The sequence below is a fragment of the Drosophila suzukii genome, chromosome X, assembly GCF_043229965.1.
Source record: "Drosophila suzukii chromosome X, CBGP_Dsuzu_IsoJpt1.0, whole genome shotgun sequence".
Classification (NCBI taxonomy): Eukaryota; Metazoa; Arthropoda; class Insecta; order Diptera; family Drosophilidae; genus Drosophila; species Drosophila suzukii.
In genome coordinates, this window is record NC_092084.1 from 24,124,357 (window position 1) to 24,149,849 (window position 25,493).

The 25,493-nt window shown below is 40.2% G+C and overlaps 3 protein-coding genes across 4 annotated transcripts in view; 1 reads left to right on the plus strand and 2 right to left on the minus strand.

Annotated features, from left to right (window-relative positions):
* The window catches only part of LOC108004773 (uncharacterized), a 48,981-nt gene extending 23,758 nt beyond the window's left edge, over positions 1–25,223 (minus strand). For both annotated transcript variants that reach the window (XM_017067821.4, XM_017067820.4), the window contains exons 1-2: positions 25,104–25,223; positions 24,270–24,398 (exon numbers count right to left, since the gene is read on the minus strand). The gene's annotated coding sequence lies outside the window, so the exon portion shown is untranslated. The remainder of the gene's footprint in view (positions 1–24,269; positions 24,399–25,103) is intronic.
* On the plus strand, positions 698–1,191 carry LOC108004775 (uncharacterized). Its single transcript, XM_017067824.3, has one exon. It carries the CDS (start codon positions 754–756, stop codon positions 1,099–1,101), a length of 348 nt encoding a protein of 115 aa, XP_016923313.2. The 5' UTR covers positions 698–753; the 3' UTR covers positions 1,102–1,191.
* LOC108004774 (uncharacterized) lies at positions 9,720–11,715 on the minus strand. The gene has a single exon (XM_017067823.4). It carries the CDS (start codon positions 11,614–11,616, stop codon positions 10,621–10,623), a length of 996 nt encoding a protein of 331 aa, XP_016923312.2. The 5' UTR covers positions 11,617–11,715; the 3' UTR covers positions 9,720–10,620.
* Positions 25,224–25,493: the final 270 nt, after the last annotated feature.

The window sequence follows — 25,493 nt, forward strand, 5'->3', positions numbered from 1 at the left end:
ACAATGAAATGACATTTTCGCCGCTGATGTGGCCATTGTTCGACTTTGTTAGCGGGTTATTGTTGTTGACAAATCGATAAACAGCTCAATTAGCATTTTTGATGCTCACTCGTTAAAGAACCACTCCACTTACCCTTCGGCTGACTGACTGACAACAGTACGGCGATCATAAATCAAACCATAAAAAATATATATCAGGAATTCGGTTCAATAATCGATTTGTATGCGTTGCCTATCGCGCCGCACAATTATGCAAAATGAGCTGTCAAACGAGTGAGTCTTTATTCCCCCTGCCCCATGGAATTTATTCTCCGTAGAGGAAAAGCCACATGTTTATTACTTGTTCGAAGTCGTGTTTAGTTAATTTTTATCAAACTAGTCCAAAAAGGTTTTTTGAAAAGAAAGAAAGCCCTAAAAAACATATATTTAGTTGCAATTAAATCATATATTGTATGAATACTCATAATTTTGCATGAACTACAGTCAAATTATATCACTTTTCCTGATAAAAAATTTAATAAGTGGACTATTCACATTTTTTCGTGTATTTAAATTAAAATAAAACTTTGTTAAAATTAATTGAAACCTAGGAAATGAATACTAAAATTCGAAATACCTATAATTATTTTTTGAAACCCCTGTATAAAGCAAAGTTGCCTTTGCTTTACATTATTTGTGTTAGACACCCCAATCAAAGACCTAAAAAATTAAAAAAACACACAACTAAATTCTTTTATTATTTTAAATCCCCCAATGGACGGAGATCAAATCCGGAGAAGCAGTAGTGATCGAAATTTGGAATATAGTCGATGTCGCCGTAATGGCGTTCATTATGCCACAATTGCGGAATTCCTGGCGAGTCTCAATATTAATGATACCACTTTGGGATCGGTTCAGGATCTCAAGACCCTCACTCTGGAGGATTACCTAAAAATCATGCGAGGTGCCGACAAAGAGCAGGGCGATGGGGATATTACTCTCGAAACCAGAAAGAAGGAAAAGAAAGCGATCCAGGAAATCAACAGGCAAAGGCAGTCGGACTTAAAGAATTCCGGCAAATCCCATATAATATCCCAGTACGCCGAACAAATTTGGATATAATACAAGACTTTAGTGTACTTACTTTTAAATTATTGTATTATTATTCTTAAATCCTTAAGATTGTAAATGTTTTCTTCTTAAAAACTATATTAAAAAAAGGACAACTTAATCTTTATCTAAGGGTTCAAAGATATCTATTCATATATTTGATGGGTATTTCTGATAGCATTAATTTAGGACTGGTTCTTTGCTCTCTTTAAGCTTAAAATAAACCACATGGGCAACGGCCACCTGATTCGAACTCTAACTTATTTCAATAATTCAATCACGTGGTATCGTATCGAATAATTGAATAAGTCATCGTGTCGAGCGACACAAATTTCATTTCAATACGCAGAACGTTTAACGAACGAATCGGGCCTCAAAGACGATCGCCGATGATTGAACGCTCGCGGAAAGGGTTGGCACAAGGGGGTTAAGGTGGAGTTTTTTTTGGGAGGGGATCTAAGGGGACCTGAGACGGAACCGCCAAATGGCAACGTGAGTGATTGTCGCAAAAGCTCAAAGGCGACAACAGCTCTTCGACTTGTACTGATTTTTATTTATTTTATGTTTGAACCGAAACGTTCACGGAATCCCAAATGAAATGCGACTGCGCTTTTTTTATGTATTGCTTATAAGGGGGAACTCGGGAACCCGATATATCGGGGTTTGGAAGCACCCCCTTCACCCGGGAACCCCCTTCGATGGCCAATTGGTGTGGGAAAAATGCGACTGTGGTAACAGGCGTGGCGATCTTCCATTAACATGTTCACCTCGTGGCGATTTCAATCGAATTTTAATTGTCCGAAAGTGGATCTATCCGATCGGGGAGAGATTGCTTCGGTTTTTTGGGTTTTTTTTTTATATTTTTGCCTGGGAGAAAAGTTAATGCTAAAGGTAAAAATCACAGAGGGACTAAATTTGAATCAGTAAAAACGGTTTTTGTATATTTCTAGGATCAAATTAAAATAGTATACTTCTGATTTTAAATTCCTAAAAAATCCTTTATTTATGAATATTATTAAGCTATTGCATTTCATTTTAAGTCATTCTGCTTGCCAGCAGGATAAGCTTAAAAATGTTTTTTAACCAGTATGATCGTTTATCTGCAATGTTAGTTACAATTTTATCTTTAGTATTTTGTATATTTAAAAACAATGCATTTATTAAAAATAGTATTTAAAAAATACTCTTCTCAGAGCAGAAATCAATTATAAGGTTATAGATAACTTAAAAAGGAAACCCCTTCCTTTCGCCCATTTGAAAGGCCCAAGAATACCTGCGATGATCACGTAAACTGGGTCGATAACTGACCTACAGAACGTTCGGGAATGCAACCGATTTCAGGGCAGATCGGAACCCTGATCGATCGTCGCTCTTCGATAGATTTTTGACATATTTTTGATCGGCACATTGAACTGGTCGCGTTGCCTTTGGACCATTCACACGCTTTTTGGGCCGTGGGAGAAAAATGCAGTGGTGATCCCCATCGAATCTGTTCGGTTTGGAAGCCGAAAATTGTGCCGTGTTTGTGTGCGGAGCAGAGAGTTAAACAAATCAATACGAAAACGATGCAAATGGTTAAAGGCATGTCAACAATGCTGCCGAGTAATTGGCAGTGGTCGGCTGATGACGCTCGCTCTGATGTTGATGATTGCGCATCGCCAGGAATACGGGGACTTGCGACTGGGACCTCATCTTAACCCGAACCTGAACATGAACCTGAACCTGAACCTGGATGTGATTGCGATCGCAGGAACTCCTCATCGAGCCGCCAAAGTGCAGCTAAACATCTGGAGCAGGCAGCTCCAAAAGCAGTCGAATCGAGCAGCTCCACCCATCGCCCGACTTGCGAACGCCGATCACTGATCTTTGCCGCCGCGAAAACACTGGGCGAAAACTAACTAAGGCTCTGAAAAATATGTATTTAAATAGTATAAATGTATTTTTATCACTTTTTATGGCTGAGAAACTGATCCTCCAGCTGCACACACAAATATAAGACTTGTATCTCAAATTAATAGAGGCTAATGATCGAAGATATACTGATTCTACATACATAATATGGTAGCCCAATAAAAATATTTTTTTTCTAAGTAACATCTGCATTTTATTATTAATCTAAGATTTTTTTAAGTCATCATTTAAAATTTAAGTTTTTCCATAAACCTTATCACCTGAGGACTTACAGATTTTAAAATATATTTGTTTGATATGCCCTTAAATATGTTACAATGGCTTTTCAAGGACTAAAAGAAATAATCAATTCTTTCATACGTCCTCAAGGATATTACAAGGCTTTTTAAGGTCTGAAAGGTAAACCGATTTCTAAGTTAATATTAATCAATATACTATTTTTTTTAATAGTAAAAGAAATAAAGATATTTAAGCCAATATATTAAAATATTTGTTTCATATGTCTTCAAAGATGGTAAAAAGGATTTCAAGGGCTTAAAAAGTACACTTTTTTCCTCCTTTTCGATTTTGTAAATTTCTCTAACTTTCTTGTAGATTTTTCTCTGCCTGTATGAGGCAGCGGCTTTGATCTGTCACCGCTCGCCAATCGAATCACGGCAGACGCGAGCGGCGGCAGATAAAATTATTGAAATTACATTGGCAAGACGCCGTCGATCAGGCAGAGGGCCATGTTGGGGATATCGGGGTGTACGCGGGAATGCCAGGGGTTGGAATTGTGAGATCCAGAGGGGATCCTGGGGAGGTGAATCTGTGCAGTAAGGCTAGCTGCAACAGCTGCAACAAACGCTGCCGCGAAACACGATCGCCAACACTTACAGCGCCGCAAGTTGGCAATAATTATCGCTTTTAGTCCCGTCCCCGCCTGTCAATGTAATTCCAAAAATGTCGTCAGTGTCGCCCAGTGGCGGGGTAGTAGCTCATCATCGCTGGGCTGCTGGGATACTGGGATACCGGGATCCTGGATTCCCGATTCCAATCCCGATCGCAATACCACAGCACCCTGTGATTTCTCCCATTCGATTTCGTGATGCCAGTGCTTCAGCGCTCGTTGTTTTTAAAATGTAATCATCATTAAAATATTTATGGGTTATATCTCTCGCTCTGGCCAATGGACCAATGGACCGATGGGCCTTCAGATGGACTGGACGGCTTGTAATGACCATACATAGCAATTGGTTCTCACGTTCGGGCCACAAAAACAAAAAAAAACAGAAAAACGGGGAAAAAAGAACAGAACAGAAACGCGTTGCCAATTTGGCGTCATCGTTCAACTTAAAGTTGAAGTTGCAGTTAAAGCCGCGATTGCGATTCCAGCTGAATCGGCTGCTGAAGTTGTCATTGTCATTGTCATCGTCACCTGTGTCTGCGTTTCGGATTTTATGTCTGGCAGCTGCTGAAAGTATCTGGATATCTGGAAATCTGGTGGTGCATCTGTGCCAAGATCGATTGGGATTTCGGGATTTACACAGTAATTTGTGCATATAGTTAGGGGGATTTCTCATGGTATATAAAAAAAAATATATATATAATATTAAAAATGTCGAATATGTTTAGCAATACCTAAAAACAGGGACATTTGTTTAATAATGTTGTAGAAATTATTATATTTGGTATTTACATTTAACCAGATTACTTCATAAGATTTGGTGTATTTCTTGTTAAATTATTTAGAGTAATTCATCAATTCCGAATAAGAAATTGTCTTTTATAAAATTTCGATAATGTAATTAAAAAAAAAAAAGAATCATGGTACACACCAAGATAAAGTAAATAATACGATATTTATTATAAAGACATCAGCTATAAAGATATCTCATTTTAGGCATAAAAGAATTCTAACCGAACCTTAAATTAACCCTAGTTGTTATTCTAAATTCAGGATTAGGCTTGAGCTTAAGCAAATTATAAGGAACTAAAAAAATAATTAGATCTGGCAGAACATATCCTAAATCGATATCTAGTAAAATTCATTAGAATTGCTTAGATCTTTTTGAAATACTTAAAATATTTTGTTTAATTTATGAATTCCCCTTTTTAATATATTAATGGGCAGGAACTTCCCCTTAATCATTAGGGTTAAACATGCAGTAGCTTCGATTTATGTGCTCGTCGAGGCGTGATCACTGTCACCGGGATGGGAACTGTGACCGGGGGTCTTGAGATAGCCGTGGTCCACCCCTAAAAAGTCGCCACTTCGATGGCAGTCTTGTCATTTTTCTGTTTAGTTTTTTTTTTGTTTGGTCGAATGGAGGAGTCTCGAATGTTGCTGTTGTCGTTTATCAATTATGACAAATCTTTGCGCATGCGTGGCCAGCGGCGTCGTCAACGCAGCTATTTATAAACTTGGTAAAACTCTGGCCCCTCAAAACCCCCCCATATCATCTCAAAGCCCGGCTTCCTCATACGAGTATATGTATTCGTCTGTCTGTCTGTCCCATTCCGTGTTTCATTTTAATTTGTAATTATTTCTTCAGCTTTTTTGCCGCTGCCTTCGGTTTTCCTCCCCTCTCGTATTATTTCAAACGATTCCGTGGTCGCTGTGTGTTGACTTTTCTCGGATGCCTTTGCATGTCGGTTGGTTTTTTCGAACTTCATTTGCGCTTCGGTTCGGTGACAAATAAATTAAGTGGCAGCCTCAACCAGAGAGGGGTATGAAAAAAAGCCGAGGCAAAAACCAAGAAAATAAAGACTGCCCCGGGGCCCTGCCCAGTATTACAACAAAATCATCCAGCCAGCGGCAACAAGTGGCTATCCTTGGAATCTTGAGAGACTCGACTGGGAGATACCATAGTTATTTAAAAAAAATTGGAACATTAAATTGAATTTTCCATAATTTATAAAGCCCCTCCATTTATATTAAAACCTTTTTTATTAATTAAGGAAATATTTCAAGCCATCAGCTTAAATATTTCCAGCTCCATAAATAAATCACAATATTATTGAGTGCTCCCAGTGGTATAATATGTTGATAAACCAACATCGATATACTCACAATCAGTGCACGAGGTCTTGTAAACATATTAAATACCATAAGTATGAAACACTTGGAACTGAATTTGAAGCCTCACATATGAACTACTTAGTTGAGCATACCCAGCCCCTATTTTATACAGATACACACCTATAATAATCACAACAACTAGGTGCAATTAAGAGTAAGTCGCTGGTTTGCTGGAGCCTAAGAACGCCCCTTTGAGATTTATTAAATGTTCGGTGATTGGAGGAAGGTAATTACTCATAATGGCGACTCAAAAGGTGAAATATATAAATGGTTGCCCTCTAAATGGAGTGGTCAGAAAAAGTTCAATGGATTTTAGCTTCGAATAATTGCTTTTAAGCTTCCTTATATCTTTAAAACCATAAAATTCGGAACAATAATATTTCTCAGACTTATAAATTAAATTGTATCTGTCATATGGTTTTTATTTAATAAAAATAATGTCTCTTTAAGGTCCCCTGTACCAGTTTCACAGCCCCACTTTTTAAAGTGGCCGCCTTAAGAATGATATATGGACTGCAGTTGCCTTAAGACCTCACACATCTGAAGTGTTAAAGTTGCTTTGCACTGGAAAACTACTAGAGGAAAACCCACACAGCTCTAAAGACAACTCATCCACTCAATCAAAGGACCGATTCTGCCAACTTGAGGCCAAAATCAGCTGCTACTGTTTTGCGGACCCAAAAACGAAGGTGCATCTCTTGGCCAAAGTCGTTTATTAATTTGGCATGTGACAAATTGTGCGTTGGCCAGCAATTAGAATTGTGCCTGGGCCAAAGAGAGAGAGACGGACAAGTTTTGAGGATTCGAATCCTCCATGTTCCCCGGACAACTTGTCTTCGTTTTAGCGCTGATTTCACAAAATTTCACTGCCAAGAGACACGTACAAAACGGCTTCGATCTCTGGCATTCTGGGATTTCTGTGGATTCTGGGGGATTTCTGGCGGGGATGGGGACGATGGAGCTGAGGACGAGGAGCGTCAACAGACGACAAGTGGCACTTTGGCGCATTAAGAAAATCTGTACAAGTGTCACTTTGGCACACAAACACACAGGAACAGAAGGAACCAGAAGCAACATCGCCAGGAGGAGAACTGTCAGCTGGAGGAGATCGGGGTTTCGGGACAACCGGGGGAGGGGTTATAAAGGAGAAGCCCCGAATGGAGGTGGGCTGGTAGAATTATAACGCCAACGTTCCGGTCTCCCAGTCAAATGCAATTCCACTGCACAGCAAGGATTATGCTGGGCTTGTTTAATCACCACAATAAAAAAAAAAATAAAAATAAAACGAAATAATAAAAAATAAATAAAAAAAAGACCCATAATACGAATTTGTCCAGTCATCGGCATTATTTAATGAGTTGCCAACAGGTTGCCAGGCGAAGCCAAGCCAAGCGGAAAATCATCGGCTTCAGCTGGAGGCCTTCGCCTCGGCTTCATCATCTTCAGCTTCAGCTTCAGCTGCAAGTTCAGGTTCAGGTTGAGGCCTGGACTCGAACTCGAACTCGGGGATTCGGGTCCAGATTCAGCTGAGTCAGCGCCGCAAACAGAAGCCAACAGCCAAGTCCGTCAGTCAGTCAAGCGGCCTACGCCCGGAATGAAACTCAGGCCAGGTCCCCAGTCCCTGATTCCAAATCCGAGTCCAAGACCAAGTCCCGAACCAAGTCCAAGTCCAGGTGCACTGGGAAAAATACTACGGCTATTAGAAATATGTTCTTTCATTTGGAAACCCCATGGAAAACTATGGTGTTCTAATAAAAATTCCAATCAAGGTGTCCAAAAGCATGTTAGGAATAATTAACAAATCGGAAGAGGCTTCAAACAACTAATTAAGTTACAAGTTTGAAACATTTACAGGTGCTTTACCCAAAATTCCTAGAATTTTAAAAATAACCATAAAGGTGTCTAAAAGTATGCTACAAATATAAATCAAATCGTTAGAGGTTTAAAATATACCATCAAATTGTCTAAAAATTAAGATACTGTAGAGGTGTTCTAACAAAAATGGGAAGAGCTTTAAAAACAAGCATAGAGGTGTCTAAAAGTATGCTATGAGATTTGAAATGTTCCATGAAGGTGCGTAAGGTTTAAAAATACTTCTCACACCATACTTTTCATGATCTTTTTAAATGGTTTCAGGTTGCTAGATATTTTTTTTCCACTTCCCCTCTATTTTGTTGTGTGATTTCAGTTCATTTTCTTCAACTTTGGCAACATCTTTGGATTTTTCCGGTTTTAATGGTTTTTTTATACCATAATTTGTTTAGCTGTTAATTTCGGCGAAATTTTAATTGACACCTTTTCGCTCAGTGTACAAAAGCAGAGCCTTCAGCCTGTGCCACGTAAATGCAACTTGTTGGTGACTCTGCCACTGCCTCTGCCGACACTTGACTTACCCTCTGCCGGCGTCGCAGTTGCGTCGCTGCGTGTAATGTCAATTTGACAGACAAACTGTCGACCGTTTGAAGCGTATGCAGCTACTGTCTACCAGCCACCGATTATGATTTGTTTGACGTTGTGCGCTTCTTCTTGAGACGCCGGGCATGTGGGTTCTATCTAAAATATGTAAGCATTTCGGGGATTTAGAAGTGAAGGTTCTACATGGATTGAAATGTTTTTGTGTCCTTGCTTGGGGCACAAATCTCCTTTAAAAGAAGGTCAATCTACATTCCAGTCCTTTCTCAGAACTGAAATACATTTTAAAGAACTCTATTGATCTGCAAACTTCATGTTTTGGTGTAGAACTTGAAATTCTTCCCCAGAAGATCCTGCAGATCTGTTCCAAGTTCGTTTATGGGGAGAGCACTGGCAGTTTGCCTACCGTAGGCCACCACTTCAGCTGGAGAAGTACTCGAAGTGCCACTCCACTTGGTCTTAGGGATTACACTTGTATGGTAAACACGCACACACATGGATATGTGTGTTCAGGGAGATGTCTGGCGTTGGCATCTACAGCATTCAATAAAGAATGTTTGCGATTTTTATCTTGCGGCCGCCGCGCGCGCCTTGCGTTCGAGCTCTTTTCTCTCTCACCCCAACGATCGGTGATCGGAGATACCAGATACCATATACCAGATACAAGATACACAGAGAGGTCCCCCGAATCACCCGAATCCGCCGAATCCCTCCGCGGAGCACCCCGTTCCCAGCGATCACACATCCAGCGATCCCCATATGGACGGTTGGCCCCTTGGCTTAATACTCATAATTGATTAAAAAGAAAATTTCCATGGCATTTATGCGTACCACGCCACTCATACACACAATGTCGAGTTGTTGACAGCCTCCGATGGAGTTGCCCCAGGGGGCGGGGTGCACTGCGAAAAATCTCTGTCAAATTCCAAAAATTTAAATACAGAAAAAATTCTCAAAACTAGAAGTTCCTTATATATATAAAAGCCTACACAAAAGCTGCACTTAATGATTATTTAAAAAAAACTTAAGGCGAAACTTTTTTTGTAAATATTCTTAGAAAATAAAAATCGGTTCCTGGTATCCAATGCTCTAATATTTTTCAAACAATACAAAAATAAATTGTCTATAATATCAAAAAAGGAATTTGGAATGTAAAATTATGTAACTATATTCCCAGAATTTTTTTTAATTTTATCGTTTTTAAATAAATACATTACGCAGTCGTTTTGGAGTTATGGGACTTTAATTGTTATATCCGCCCAAGTAACTTTTTAACATTTGTTATAAATACATATGTCAAGATTATAATACTTTAAATTTTGTGATATTGGTTTGCCAGTCATTTCTCTCACTGTAGCGAAAGGGAGTTGGGGCCCATGGTCTGTTTTGTTCTGGAGTTGGCACCGCTGTTTTGCGGCTGCTGGGAGCGCGTTCTTTGGAAGTAGTTGTCGAAATGTTTTTATTTGTTATCGATTAATCGCTTGAATCAACAGGCCAACAGTCGTCGCATTTGTACGGTGGCAGTTGTCCGATTCCGATTATGATTCCATGATTCCAATTCGGATATTCAGCCCCCTAAGAAAGTCGAGTATCTCACAGATACACAGATGCAGATGCTTGGCCCTCGGAAATGTTGCTGTGTAATTGTTTTGAAGTCTCGACTCGCAGATTGGTAGCAGACTGGCTGTCAGCCAACTCGGCCTCCATACCCCAGACCCAATCGCCATTCCATGACCAAGTCCAAGTCTCAGTCCCAATTCCAAATCCGAATCCAACTCAGCCAGCGATTTGCGGGCCTGTCAAATCGCTGATTGATCGATTGTTTGCACACGTTTTTGTGAGCGCATTTATTGAGTATTTTATTAATTTCAACTGATCGATGAGCTTGCCTCCTGTTACAATTGCCGCTCTTTTTCCTCGTTTAACTGCTGGTCTTTTTAATTGCGTGAAATCGGAATAGGGGGTCTCGAGAAGGGGGCTTTCTTGAATGGACTTCTCGAAATTGAAAGTATTTATATATTATTGTTGCTTAAATAGGGCTTTTCGAAAAGTGATGATACACGTATTGGAATTTTGAATTCTTAATATTGACACATTGGAATTTTTAAAATGTTGCATCAAGTGGTAGTGAAAAATACATCCATATATTAAAGACTTCCTAGGCTGTGGCAGCGCCTTGGCCTTGGACAGGCCCTCAAGTAGTCCAGTGCAAGATCCGATTGGGATCGGGTTTCCTTTGGTATCAAATCGTCGTCCACCGAGGAGTGCCCGGATTGCTCTGGCTCCAGATCGACTTCGTCATTCACATACTCCACATAATAATCATCCGAGGGCAGTGGCTCCTCCTCGAAAATCTCCCACTGTTGGTCAATCCGCTCTGGTTCCGAATGGAATACAAGCCTGGCCCGTGGACGCGTCCATTTGGTATTCCTCTTGGCAACCGTTTTCTTTTTCAATCCCGCCAAGAGTTTACTTCGCTTCGATGGTGGCCTCTTACGCCTGCGGCATTGACGAATTTTCGCATAGTCCACCAGAGGTTCATTGAGTTCTACAAATAATTTGGCACAGTAGCGGCCATCCATCCAGGATTCCCCATCCATATTTCTTCGGGTGGGTAAGGGACCACGACGACTGGGTCGATTGCCAAGGGCTTTTATCAGAATGGGGCTGTCGTAGTACCGTCGATCATAGCCCACGGCTCCCTCACATTCGGGTGGTTTCATATAGGCCTTGGCCCGTTCACATATGTCCTCCATAACATGCTCGAAGATCGTATGGGTAATATAGGGTGGACTGTTAATCCGCAGGGTGTTGGGCACTATGGAGGCCAACGAGACGGGCGGATAGATTACCTCCGGAGCGGGATGGTTGCTCAGATTCATCAGGATTTGCCGGCCAGTCGTCTCGAAATCGTATTTCCCCCCTAGCAAATGCCAATCGCCATAGGCACTTGGCTCCTTTAAGGGGCTTTTTTTAATGGAACTGCACTTCGATTCCGATTCCGAAAGAGGGTTCCATATGAAATACCATCGCTGGACTATACGCCTTACCTGCTCGGGCGTCAAATAGTAGTCCTCTGTATTTCTTCGATTCATAAAAGGACGATACAAATGCACCTTCCTTCTTATCTTACTGCGACCCATGATAAATGTTCTTGGAAATATATATACTTCTGAGGTTTGGATTTAGACACTGTTAATGTTGGAAGTTCCAATTCGGAATGAACTTTTCACATAGGCTTCTGCAGCCTTATCAACTGACAGTTTTCTCTAGCCATCTTTACTGTTTGTTTTTATAAAATCTACTAACTATTTCGCTAGTTGTTCTATCTATTTTCCATGTTCTGTAAGACCTTTTCCCCAAAAACAGGGCCCTACTAATACCTCGAAATCGATTAGAGCGAGCCAACAAGTCGTCGATAAGATCATAAAGAAGCTATAGGCCCTATAAGCTAGAAGCTCTTCTGCGAACCGATTGATTGTGTGTGGCTTCCATTGAAAATTGGCTACCGACCACACCATTTGGGCCAACTAGATCATGGGTAAGCCCATTGAAACCCATTGTAAGCGTGTCGATCGAGGGCCTAGATAACCGACGGTTAGTTGGAGAACCTTACGGTTAGTGGGTTAAGCTCAAGCGGGCGACAATGTCGCGCACCCGAAACCCGCTACAAAAACGCGGAAAAAACGTATTAAATACAAATTTCCTGGTAATAAAACAGAGAGACAACTGGCCACTGGCTGCCAAAATAAAGAAATAAATCTTAACGCCCAGAGGGCCAGAAAGAGACAGCCAACGAATCGGAATCGGAATCGGAGTGACTAACGTACATCTCCTCAGTCAGCCTTTATTGTTACTTTTGTGTATATAGTCTTGTATCAGCGTGTAAATCTCGCTCACACACCAAATGAAATACGGAGACTCGGCCGAAAACCGAACTCAAGTCGACAGAATTTTTATTGGAAATCTGTACGCAGAAATAGTCATCATCCCATCCCATACCATACCATCCCCATCCTCACCATCATCATCATCATAATGATCTTCGGATTGGGATTCGTATTCGTATTCGTATTCGGATTCGGATTCAGCCGCATCTTCATCTGCCGCCCGATCTTTTTCTTGTTTCTGATGCCTCAGATGCATATCGCTGTTCGCGCTGGCAATAAAAATATATATGAGCTGTTGATGACTGCATATAAAAATTATACGAAACTGCCAGCGAACAAACCCTTGGATGTACTGTGATATATGTGATATATGTGTGCAGATGCAGCTGACTGCGGTACCCTTGTCGAGGAATTCGGAAACAGTCCTCCAAAAGATTCCCAAAAAACAAGCGCCAATAAATGTCTGATCGACGATCGAAAATGTGGAGGATTTCAAATTATTAGGGCTAATAAGGGTTACGAAGAATTCTATTCGTCATTTACAGTGAATACCGTAAAAAAAAAATTATTAATTTCTTGTCTTGGAAAACATATAATTTATATTGTTATTTATAATAGACTTTTTCAGGGCGGAAAAATGGGATTCAGATTTTAGTCAAAAATACTCCCTTTACTTGCAGTTTTTCAATCGTTGTGTAGCCAACAGCTAAAAGGCCGACTGTTTTGAGCAGCTTCCTACAAATGCTATCGATCCCCATCACTTTAAAGAACTTTTATTTTTTGACCCATTTTCGCAATTTTTATAAGGGGGTACATTAGTTATTTTTGGGATTCAGACTTTGGTCAAAAATACTCATTTTTTAGTGGGTTTTCAGTCGCAGTTTAGTCAAGTCAAGGCGTACAGCTAACAGATCGACAGTTTTGAGGAGCTTGCTTCAGTTGCTATCGATCCCTATCAATTTAAGGAAGATTTATTTTTTGAAAATTTTTTTCATTTTTTGTAAGGGGGTAGCTTGGTTTTTTTTGGGATTCAGATTTTGGTCAAAAATACTCATTTTTTAGTGGTTTTTCAGTCGTAGTTTAGCCAAATCAAGGCGTACAGCTAAAAGACCGACTGTTTTGAGCAGCTTGCTACAAATGCTATCGACCCCCATCACTTTAAGGAAAATTTATTTTTTGACCCATTTTCGAATTTTTCATAAGGGGGTTCTTTTTAAGATTCAGATTTTGGTCAAAAGTACACAATTTTTTTATGTTATTTTTTTAACCACAGGGAACTCAACCGAAAAAAGCAATGAGCAGAACATCTAGTAGGTAAGCAGTATCGAATGACCACCTTCATTGATGCGCCATTTAAGAGGGTAAACCGCAGTGAATCTAATACCATTTCGCATTGCCAAACCAACTGGACCTTGGTCGATTCAGTTCGGTCTTCGTCTTCACCGGCATTTAATTGCTATAATTTTTCAATTGCAACAAAAGGCAAATGGAGACAATGAGCCAAACAAAAGGGCTTGACAAATGCGTATCCAAATGGAAATCGGTGTCCAAATCGGAATCCAAAACCGAATGCATTCAGGCAGGTGGATAAAGATGGATAGAAGGGGGTGTATATATATGGAGAGAGACGGTAGAGATTTCCTGAAATCAAATCTAGCAAATCAGACCAAAACCAAACACCAAAAACCAAACTAAGACCGATGTCTGTCTATGGCAAAATGCTAGTTGTCAGCAGAAAACTAAAATTTTAAATGCTCTCCAGGGGCGGCAAAAGTGGGTGGTGGTCGGAAAAGTGGGTGGGGCCGGGGCTGGGGCAGAGGAAAAGCTAGGCGGCGGAGCGTGCCATCAATATGGCAAACGACGACAAACGCAAACTTAGAAACGACTGAGTGAATCGACGATGGCAACTACTACGGCGACGGCATTGAACAGAAGCCACAGCTATCTATCCCAGTGACACCCCCCTCCCCTACCATCTCTGCCTTACACCCACCAAAAACCCCCCTCGGAAACGGTGTGCTTCAAGATACAGATACACATATGCACTGTGCGATACATTTAAAATCTTAGGACTAAGAAATTACAAACATCGAAAATTTTAATTAAACATTTTTAGGAAAAAAATGTATAAACAAAACAAAGTACCTTTCCAAATTGATAAGAATTAAAATAATTTTAAAATACTTCAGATTTGATAAAATTTGAGATATTTTAAAAATATTTTCTGGAAATTGGGCTGATAAAATTATTGCTTTACAAAAATGCTTCTAAAAGTAATTTCAGCTTAAAAATATTAATAGTTTTTAAAACATGAAATGCCTATTTTGTATTTATTTTCATTTAAAGCTGGGCCTAGTATTATGCCAAAAATTTTAATTCGATTAATAAAATGTTTTATTGAAGCCCTCAGTCTTAGGGTTAAAAAAATAAATTTCCACAAAAATAAACAAATAAATTTAGGATGATATATTAAGCTTTCAAACTTAGGGTTACAGCTTGAAAAATTTGTTTAAAATGCCAGAAGCGCTAACTAATTTTTCGCAGTGCTGTGGCTGGGTCGGCCTTGCTCCGCTCTGCTTTTGGCCAGGTCTAAACTGCTGCCTCAGTTGGCAGCCAGTTGGCTGGGTGTACAATTACCTTAACGCATCGACAATTATACGAATGGTTGGCTGCTGCCACTTGGGCCCGGGTCTTTGGCTTTGGCTTTGGCTTGGGCTTGGGCTTGGGCTCCGAGCAGAGCAGCAATCCGGCCAAGAAAAAGATGGAAAGGTGAGGAGGGTGTAGCAAAAGGGTGGAGCGGTTCGGTTTTAGCCGGCTGTTTTGGACCAGCCCATCAGGTGCGATATGCGATACGCAAGCGACGCGTCGACGGTTGAGACAATTGCGCCACAAAACGGTTGCGACTGGATGCCCCAGAAGATTGCCTGCCCCACTCTTGAGTCGCAACCAGAAGACGTTGGGGAACCACCGCCCCCAAAAAAAAATAAGAACGCCCAAAAAAAGCACCTTAAATACACACATATGCTAAGCAATTTGGACTCTTCGCTGAACTTGTCACCAAAGGGAAAAAGTAAAATGATTGGGAGAAAATAGAAAAAACAACAGAGAAAAGCATTAATAATCAGAAAATTACGAATTATTTTTAATGAAAATAAAACCAAGCAGGTGTTTTTAAATTATAATATGACAGGAAAAAGAAATGTGAAAAAGAATAACTCTTCTATAATTTAACTAAATATATTTGTTCTATTTTGTATATATAATGGTGTGCTTATTTTAAGCTGCTTTTAATATTATAATTTTAAATTGATCAATATAATAAAATTTATTTTCCAGTTATATTGAAGTATGGCCTCTTTGTTGACTTCAAACTAAATAATATAAAATGATTGCTGTTATTAAATCTCAAAAGGTAGAAAAGAACTTTATTGCCTTTTGGCGATTTTATTTGTGCGGGCTTACAGTGGGCAAAATACCGCGGTTGCCATGGCCAAATCTCCAACCACTGTGCGGCTTCCCCCGAAAAAAAGTGATTGAATTGAGCCCAGGCACTTGAGGCAATCCAAAAATGAATCCAGGGGCGGGGAGCGGGCAGGGGGCGTGGCACTGCTTGTGGAATTCATCAGTTGAGATATAAAGATATATATGTACAGCATCCTTCAAACCATATAGGTATGTATATGTGTGCAGATTGGATTAAATTGTATTGAAAACTTTTGCGCGCCCACAACCGAAAAAGATGCCCCATCTCTTTCACCCGCAATATACCCCTCTCTTTCTCTGATGAGAGGTAGTGGGGGGAAATTGGGTAGATATCCAGCTAAAGGATGCAGGCTCTATTTACTTTTTAATTGGCAAAATTAATGCAATGCAATGAAACGAAGCCCGCCGCGATGATACGGGATATGGAAAGTGTGGGGGAGAAAAAAGGGATATGGGATATGGGACATGGTTTATATGGTTGATATGGGACTTGAGGCAATGCCAGATCGGAATAAGATGGTGGTGAGATGGTATCGTATCGCATGCAACACATTCGACGGGGGATTCCGATTCGGATTGGGGTTGATTCAGTTTGGTTTCGGTTTTGGTTTTGGGGGCCGCGAGACGCCAACGGCACATTGTTGCTCTCTTGTTGCTGTTTTGTAATTCTTAGAAATTCAATTTTCAACTTAAAAACCCAACACTTGCCGTCTCGCTCTCAACAAGTGATTAAGTGAAATCCAACAACAAGAACAATAACCAAAACCAAAACAAAAACAACAAGAACAGAGCACATGCAAAAACAAAAACACAAACAGAAGAGCAATAAAAACAAAAATTAAATATTCATGGTTAAGATCGAAATTGCAAATACTCTACCAAAATTCCTTAGATATTCCCTAGATCCTTAAAATCAAAACATATAACATATGTAGAATTTTCAATATTTATTTGTATCTTATCTTTAAAAACGTATCTTCTTTTTTAGGATGTGAATGAAAATCAGAGAATAAAATATTTTTTTTTAAATACTTTAAGATACAGTTTCAAAGGTAGGTTAAGATCTTATAAATATATACCATAATTATATCTACCTTAACTCAAATTGACCTAGGATTATTTATACATATATTTTATCTCTCTCCAGAACAATCCAAGCTTCTGCTAAAACTCGAAATACCCCATGTGAGTTCCGAAAAAAAGAAGCAGGCGAAGATACTGAAATGTTGTTGGCGGCGTCGCGGTTTTGATCCACTCGCATAATGATAATGAAGATCATGACGATGACGATCTGGGACGACGTTTTGGCATTGGCATTGCCCTGCGATCTCCGTCCGTCCATCCCTCCGTCAGTTCGTCCGTCTGGCAGTCAGTCATTCAAGCAAGTCAGTCACACATATTGAAATAATTATTATCTGCATTTCGAGATCGGCACAGCGCGACTCCGGAGCATCGGCATCGACTTATACTTCGACTCGGAGTTCGGCATTTGGCCCCACAGCCACGGCAAATTGAAGGCCATAAAAAATCAACGCATATTGCACACTGTCAATCCAACATCTCTGGCACATGTACTGAGAAAAACGGGATGGGGATTGGGGGCCCACTACACCGAGAGAATACGTAGGTGGTTTGTAATGTTCCAATTGTTGTTAAAGGAAAATATCAATATATTTTAGTAACTATTTTCCTGTTTAATCTTCAAACTAGTGGTTTAAAGTCTCTAAGATAGGTGTCTGAAAGTATGCTACGTTTTTATTGTAATTCAGAGGTCTACTGAATAAAAAGAGGCATACTTTTAAGAGACTTTTTAAAGTGGTTTAAAACCCCTAGAGATTAAAGTCACTAATAAAGGTGTTCAGAAGTATGGTACGTTGTTTTTGTAGCCCAAGGGTCTGATGAATATATGGAGCATACTTTTAAGATACTTTTTTAAGTGGTTTTGAAAACCTCTAGAGATTTAAGTAATTAGTAAAGGTGTTTAGAAGGGTTGATGAATATATGAAACATACTTTTAAGATACTTTTTAAGTAGATTTAAAATAAATATATGCTTACCAAAAAAATTGTTTCACTTAAATTTGCCTATATATTTTATTTGTGTACAGAAAAGAGAGTTGGTTACGGGCACAGCTCATTAGCAGAGTAACTCTATCTACTTTTCGCTCCTTTACAATATCCCCCAAAAAGGAAGTGATAATCCTTTGACAAAGGCAGCCACTCCCCATCATCGCGATTCCCTTCCTTTAAAAACCTGAGAGATTTCGCGCATTTCGAACGGCGCGTGAAGTGAACAAGAAAATCCGTGCAAAAAAAAAGAAAGAAATGGAGAGAAGAGGCAACCCCTTGGCCCGTTTGGAAATTCCCCAAAGAGCCAAAGAACCAAAGCACCAAAGAACCGAAGAACCAAACCAAATGACAATACTCCCCCCTTGTAATGCGACGTGTTTGCCTCAATTCGAGCATATGAAAACGGTTTATTTTGCTCGATTAAGTTGCCTTTTGAAATGCGATTCGAGGCAGCAAACACAAAAAAAGAAAGAAACCAAATATCGGGGGAGGGAGGCAGGTTATCCCAGGAAGTTGGAAAAGCACGACAGGAAGTAATAAAAAATTGAGCTATAGGAAATGACAGCCCGCCGTATTGAAAATCGTTTTGGCCATCCAAATTTCCTTTGAAGCAGTCGAGGATGTTTGATAACAATGGACCCAAAAGCAATTGAGAATGCTAATCAATGGATTGAGGCTTATAAGAAACCAGCAATTCAGTAAGCTATTCTTATATGGAATCATTATAAGGGATTAATACCAGTAATTTTTAATAAACATATAAAATTTATATAAAAACATAGCATAATTTCTGTTCAATCATTCAAAGTATATAAATACCAATCGATGTCTTAGTTACAAAAAAAAACACCTATTAAACCTTAACCTTGGCAGGTGAGTGTGGCGAAAAAAACCCTCTAAAGATTAGATAACATCTCGGGGCAATAAAGACCGATCGCTACCGCTTGGGAGTACCGATGGGAGTATTTATGTAGCTAGGACAGTTACGAGCGTAACAAGCCATAAAACTTTCACCGATAGCCCGATAAACATCAATGGGCGTCCATTTCCCTCAATGGACAACAAGGGCAACAGGTAGCCCATCGCTTTACGATCGCCATAAACCGATCCGAAAGGCAGGGAAAGGTTTCAATTACGCAAGTGCACGAGTACTTCGATCCATCGAGAGAGCGGGTTATATATATTTGAAAGTAGGACCGATCCTTAGACAGTAGCCGCGGCGCCATAAAAAGAATTTCGAAACTAGGAACCCTGGCGATCATAAATCCGAAGAACTTTTACGAGTGCGTGCGATATTTTACGACTTTATTAGATGTCATGGTAAATATGGGATGGGATAGGGAAAATGCCAGAGGGGAATTGGGAAATTGGAAAAGAAAGAGGTAACGCCTACTCGGATATCGATGGGAATGTAAGTGCTATCTGATTTAGATGTCAAATCGAATTAAAATGGCTACCGGGGGCAATAAAAGTCAAGTAGTTAAAGGTAAAAGATCTTCTTTTGATTTGGAATAAAATATAAAGGTAATAATACTAATAATATAAATATACCAGTTAGAATGATCACCTATCGAATACCATTTAATGACTATTTCGATTTCAAAGTAACATTCTGTTATGACAGTAAATCATAATGCCCTCGAGGCAATTATCCCCCTCTTAGCCAACTTCTTGTTCACTTCTCCCTGAAGAGACATGCTTTTTTCGCAACGCCCACACAAGGATCAGCGTACGTTTTTGAATTCGCAAAAACATCGGGCCAAAATCGCAAAAGAGCCAACAACAAGGCGGCGATGACGCCCCTCTAGGGACAATATTTATAACTTTTCTGGCGCGTCTCAATTCATTTGGGTTCCGATCCGAGCCCCCCCCCCCACCCCTTTGGCTCGGCAATCTGCTTCTTTCTCCGATTTTTGCCAGAGTGTCTGCCACCTACGTAAGCGTATAATTCGTTTAGCGTCAAAAGGCAGCCACGGCAACAAAAACAGCAAGGCAAACTTAATCAGTCACTTTAACACCCAGCAGCCGCCACTTACACACCGTCGCAAGAGAAAGAGACGGCCTTATGGGTGGCAGAAAGAGATGGCCGCAAAAGTGCGTGAGCGTGGTGAAAGAGACGGGGCATATACGCAGATATATGCAGAAGACTGCTGGAGGATGGGGTTTGAGGATCGGAAGACCCAGAGAGACTGCGACTGCGTCTGTCATGGTCGATATTGCGTTGACACCAAATTTGCATTAAAATGCAATTGTGAACGCAGCTCTCGCGACGCGTCTCTCGTCTCGCATTTGGATCGGATCGGTTTGGTTTGGTTCGGTAGGGAACACCGCGAGAAACGGTATTACACATGGTCCACCAAAAAGAACTATTTTATTCAGCCAAAATTAAATTTCGAGAATATATATCATTATTTGTATATACTAAATCACATGTAAAAATCCAGATAATGTATTTTAGAGATGGACAAGGAACTAGATATAGCGTTATAATGGATTTCCATATAACCAAAACTTCCAACACACTATAGGTATCTTTAAAATAACACACGTATTAATCTTATCTAATAAGATATTGTAGATATTGAAACAATCATTTTTAAGAACAGGTTAAGTTGAAAATAAGTATTATTATAATAAACATACAAATATAAATACTTTAATATTATGAAAATAATCTAATAGAATTTTTTAATTTTTGGCACTACAGGTTAAATCAAATTCTTTAAAATTCTTTATTATATTTATAAATATATAACCTCAAGGCTTAAACTAGATTTTCCAATCCTAACTTTTTGTCAAAATTGTCGAAATTTCTCGCAGTGCACTTCCTTGGGTAGTGGGTAATGCATCTTTAGTGTCTATTGAGCAGGACATTAGTCACGTGGCTGGCCGTGGGCAGAGCGGAATGGTGGGGGGCTTGTGGCAAAATGCGACAGACACAACGCCGCGAAATATCAATTAAATCGCAGAAAATAGAAAGTGAATTCTTTTCAGCAGCCAGCCCCGCTTTGATCTTGCCTGGTTTACGATCTTCGGGGAATCGCGGATCGGTTCGGAATTGGGATAGGGATCGGGATCGGAAAAGGGGTCTCCGGGTCTCGTCTCTCTCCAGTCTGACTGACTAGCAACACCAATTAAAAATAGTTTTGACACATCGCAAAGTCGCGCCATCGGGGCAATAAATTAATTACAAAATTGCCAAAGAGTGAGGGGTGTGGGGAGAAAGATGGAAAAGAAAGCCCTGAAGATGAACTGAATTGCATTCGGAGATTTCTAGATTTTATGGCCATGGCTCTACGCGAATTGCAAAAAAGGTGGGCGTGTGTGTGCACTCGAAAAACTCTGAAAAATCAGAAAAACTGCCAACTTGTGTGTGGGCGTCTCTCAGTCTTCCCCGCACTGTCTTCCCAATCCCCCAAATCTTCCATTCCCTTTTCTCGGGTCTTTAACACAACCCAGGAATTCAATTTCTGCACAGAGAACAAATATAATGGACTTAGTAAGATCTATATGATTTTGTTTTATGCTTCTATATTATTATAATACAATTCTAAATGCTTAAGATACTATTTCTATATTAAGTTAATGTTTGTTTTACATTTATATTGTAAATAGTTAAGGAAATGCAATTTTAAAGGTGTATCTTTATAGTTGGTATTACTTTTTTTGCCTGGACAAGAGTCCTATCTTTAGTGATAGTAAAACCAGGGGGCAGTTAGGCTTTCTTCCCCCTTTCCCCCTGTGAAAACCCCCCTTTGCTGATGATCTTGCAGGCACTTGAGGGTTTTTTATGGAGTGTTTGCTAGCCTGTTGTTGGCAGACAACTCAGCCACTAGGCTTGAAAGTTAAGTTAAGGCAGCAGCTTAAGAGGGGAAAAGCTCGTGCTTCCTCTTCGCTGGGCTTCCCCCTTTAACCCCTTGAAGCCCCCATACCCATCGAAAATTCAACCTGCTGCCGCTTTCAATTATTCACACATCATCAATGGGCCAAGCATAAATATGTAAGCAGAATATGCCCACATACATATATATATATACTGAGAGCTGACTTGGCTGAAAGCGTTTCTTGGCCACATTTCATTGTCTGCCATCTGCCAGGCGACCTTAACACTCCCCTGGTTCCTCTCCCCCAACAGGCCCCTCCTTAACCCATCCACGCCGGTTTTGGCGAACGTGTCTGCATATTGTTTCGTTCATGTCAAATTATTGACCCGCGCCAGGCATTTTGAAATGTTTATGCGTTTTCATGACTGAGATGTGCAATTGATAAATCCCCAACTGGAAATTATGAATATGCAACGTGCCGGAGTGAATCTTTCTCAGTGCCAAGCTCCCAGCTTCCAAGTTATTCAGACAGTGGATTCCCAGTCCCAGAGGATCCTGAGGAGGAACCACCCGCTGGCTTTTTTACCAGGTCGGTAGCCCTCACTAGACACCGTCTACGTTTATGCGAAGATAGAAATCGGGAACTTAATTATAGGATTATTGATTTAATAAAAATCAAGACATTTTGAAGATGATATTTTCATTAAAAATATTTAATAAAATTACTAAGAGCATTAAGCACTATTCTTTGATGGACAATGGAATATGTTTGTTGACATAAAGTATTCAAATTACAAGAAATAAAGGTCTCAAGTTGATTTGATTGAAATTACAAGAAGAAGAAGTTTTCTGGAACTGCTATCTAGTTTCATATTTTCCAAACAAATCCCTCATATTTCCAGAATTGATGCATAAACCCAATCGTTAGTCAGCAGCAGCTCATCATCATAAAGCAAACAGTGAGCGCAAAAAAATGTGTCTCGCATGGTGTGTCAAACCTTTGCATCTCGCATCTGCAAGTTTTGGATCCCACTGTGCCCCCTGGCCATTTGTTTGTTATCAGGAACAAGCGATCAATACAGCAGCAATCAATATGGTCAATAAAGTTCAGGCCCCTTTTCTGGGGTGGGGGGCTTTACTGATAGCGGGGCTTGGGGGGTTTTTCCTTAGCTTTTGGGACCCCAGAGAGAAGTTTTTGTCCGCCTGGAGCTGCGATGGCAAACAAGGCGACGTGATGTACAGCGCTGAAACCCAAGAAGCCTGGCTCACAGATCACACTGTGTGTGTTGCATATGGAAATGGTTAAGATTCTGGGTACTCGGGGGGGTTAAGAAGGCACCGGGGGTGGGTTAAAACGAGGGGGGAGGGAAGACAGCGGGACACTGGGACATTGGGCGTCCCGTCACCGGCTCTTGTTGTCACTGTTGTTGTCGCTTGATCGCAAATTTGCCATGGCAAGCTTGACAACTTGCAACGAGCCAGCCAAAGTGCACAGAGAAGAAATATACTATACTTGCCGAACAAAAAAAAATAGTTTAACTTTATAGTTATTCAGTAAAAGTGTGCTGTAATATATAAAACATAACCTCTCATTTTTATTCTAGCTTGAATGAAGTTTGACTTGGGGCTACCAGATCGCCCTGGTAACCAGAATTCAAAGTCTGGCAACTCTTAATTAGGGCTGACTTTTCTCGTTAAGGCTGTAGGGATAGAAAACTTGTAATCAAGGGTTATTAAATTTACAAAAAATATAGTTTTGCACAAACATTTTTTTATATACCTAAAAAAATATCTTTCTTGTGGTTGCCACACAGTGAAAGATCTGCACAATTAGCTAGGTGGCAACTTTCACTTTCTCTTTGCAAATAGGTATTGCATCAGTAACAGAATTTTGTTGATTCTTATTATTTGCAAAAACAAAGTACCCATTTTTTATTTACAATGATTTTTTTCTCAGTGTCGCTAGCTGGCAATCTTGCAAGCAGGAAAGCAGCGAATCAAAGAAGCAAGGTAGCAAATGCAGTCGCAAAGCCGGCACCTTAAAATAATGTTACAAAACTTTTTTTGGCATGTAGCTAAGTACGGCCCTGTAACCAATTCGAAGCAACGCCATGCCAGACCCAAAAGCCCGATCCCGATCTCCGATCCTCGAACCCCCCGTTCCACTATCCTCGCTCCTCGCTCCTCGGCAACAACAAATTGGAGATCACGGTTTTCATGTAGTACATGCAAATTCATTGCTACTGTTGCTCCCTGCGATCGCAGTTGCCCGAAACTCTGGAACTCAGAGGCTCTGGTGCTCTGAACCTCCGAAGCTCTGGGCTACTGTATCCATAACCATAAAGCCCAGCCAGTAGCAGCCGGAAGAGCTGCGAGTTAAATAAACAATTCCGAAACAACCAACTTGCTGGAGGACTTGCAAGCTGGCTGACCAAAACCGAAATTTAACCGAGAGTCATTCACAAAAGAAGCTGCTGCAGGGGAATTAATGCGCTACGCACTAGGTTTTCGGGTCTTACATTTTACTCACCTTAAAAATGCAATGCCTTAAAGGTATTTTATCGGAACAGCAAAAACTTTAAGTTTCTTAAGTTACTTGGGATGTTTGATATATTTATTATAGCTTCAACTTCGGTTGAGTAGAAGTTCCTCCTTGAATCTGTAAATATTGAAATAAATTAGATACTTTTTATAACTTCATATTTATAATAAAAACGCCTAAAATTGATGGAAATATATTTATTATAAGCTTTTAATAAAATTCACTACTCGACTTCTTACACTGTAATATTTATCTATATAATTAATTATTATAATTAAAATAAAATATATTTTTAATGAACTCATATAGCCTTCAAAAGCCTGCGTAGTTCTTGGGCATTATGCAAAGTAGATAAATCTGTTTGATCGGCCTGTTCAACTATCGAGTATTCGTCGCCTCTTTTTTTTTGAGGGGAAAACAATTCCCCAGGGACAGGAAATCGTAGACGCCTTCTCCAAACCCATTATCCTTACAATTTCCTCTCCCATCCCCACCAAAAAAACAAACCAAGTAACAAAGCACGTGGCGTCTGAAAAACTGACAATGGACAAGCCAGGGAAGTTGGGGAACTCAGGGAAGATCTTGTTGCAGGACCAGAAAAACCAGGAGCAGGAGCCTCAAAATCTCAGACAGAAACGAGTGTGTGTCACTTGTGGCGCCATCTTATAGATGGCATTTCTAACACCCCAACTCCGAATCGTGGGGCTGCGACCCAATTGAACACTTGGAAACCGATTGCCTAGGCGACAGTTTTCACTGGAATTTTTGCACTAGGAGACCTGATCGTATCGGATTTCGGTGGCGCGTCTATCAGGCACCCACCAGGGATCGTTTTTGGAGCACTTGCTGTAAACACTTGCACTCCGGTTTCCTATTCGCGATTTTAAATGGGACACTTGCTGTTCTAGTTGAATCCAAACATCGACTGATGAAAGCTTCCAGCTGATGGGGCCTGAATATAGTTTACTGAACTCTAAGGTGGAATCGACTTCCGATTGATCGAGCACTATCGATATTATTATCAATTGACAGCCAGGGCTGCGTACTGGAAAAGCGGTAAGTAAGCTTTCAGTTGGATAAACTGATTTATCGATTTTTGATTTACAATAAGAGAAGGTCGTGGTCAACTCTGATGATTTGGGGTCACCAATGCCCATCTTTGGTACTTCATAACTTGGCCAAAAATAGTCGGATTAAGGAATGTTATACCTT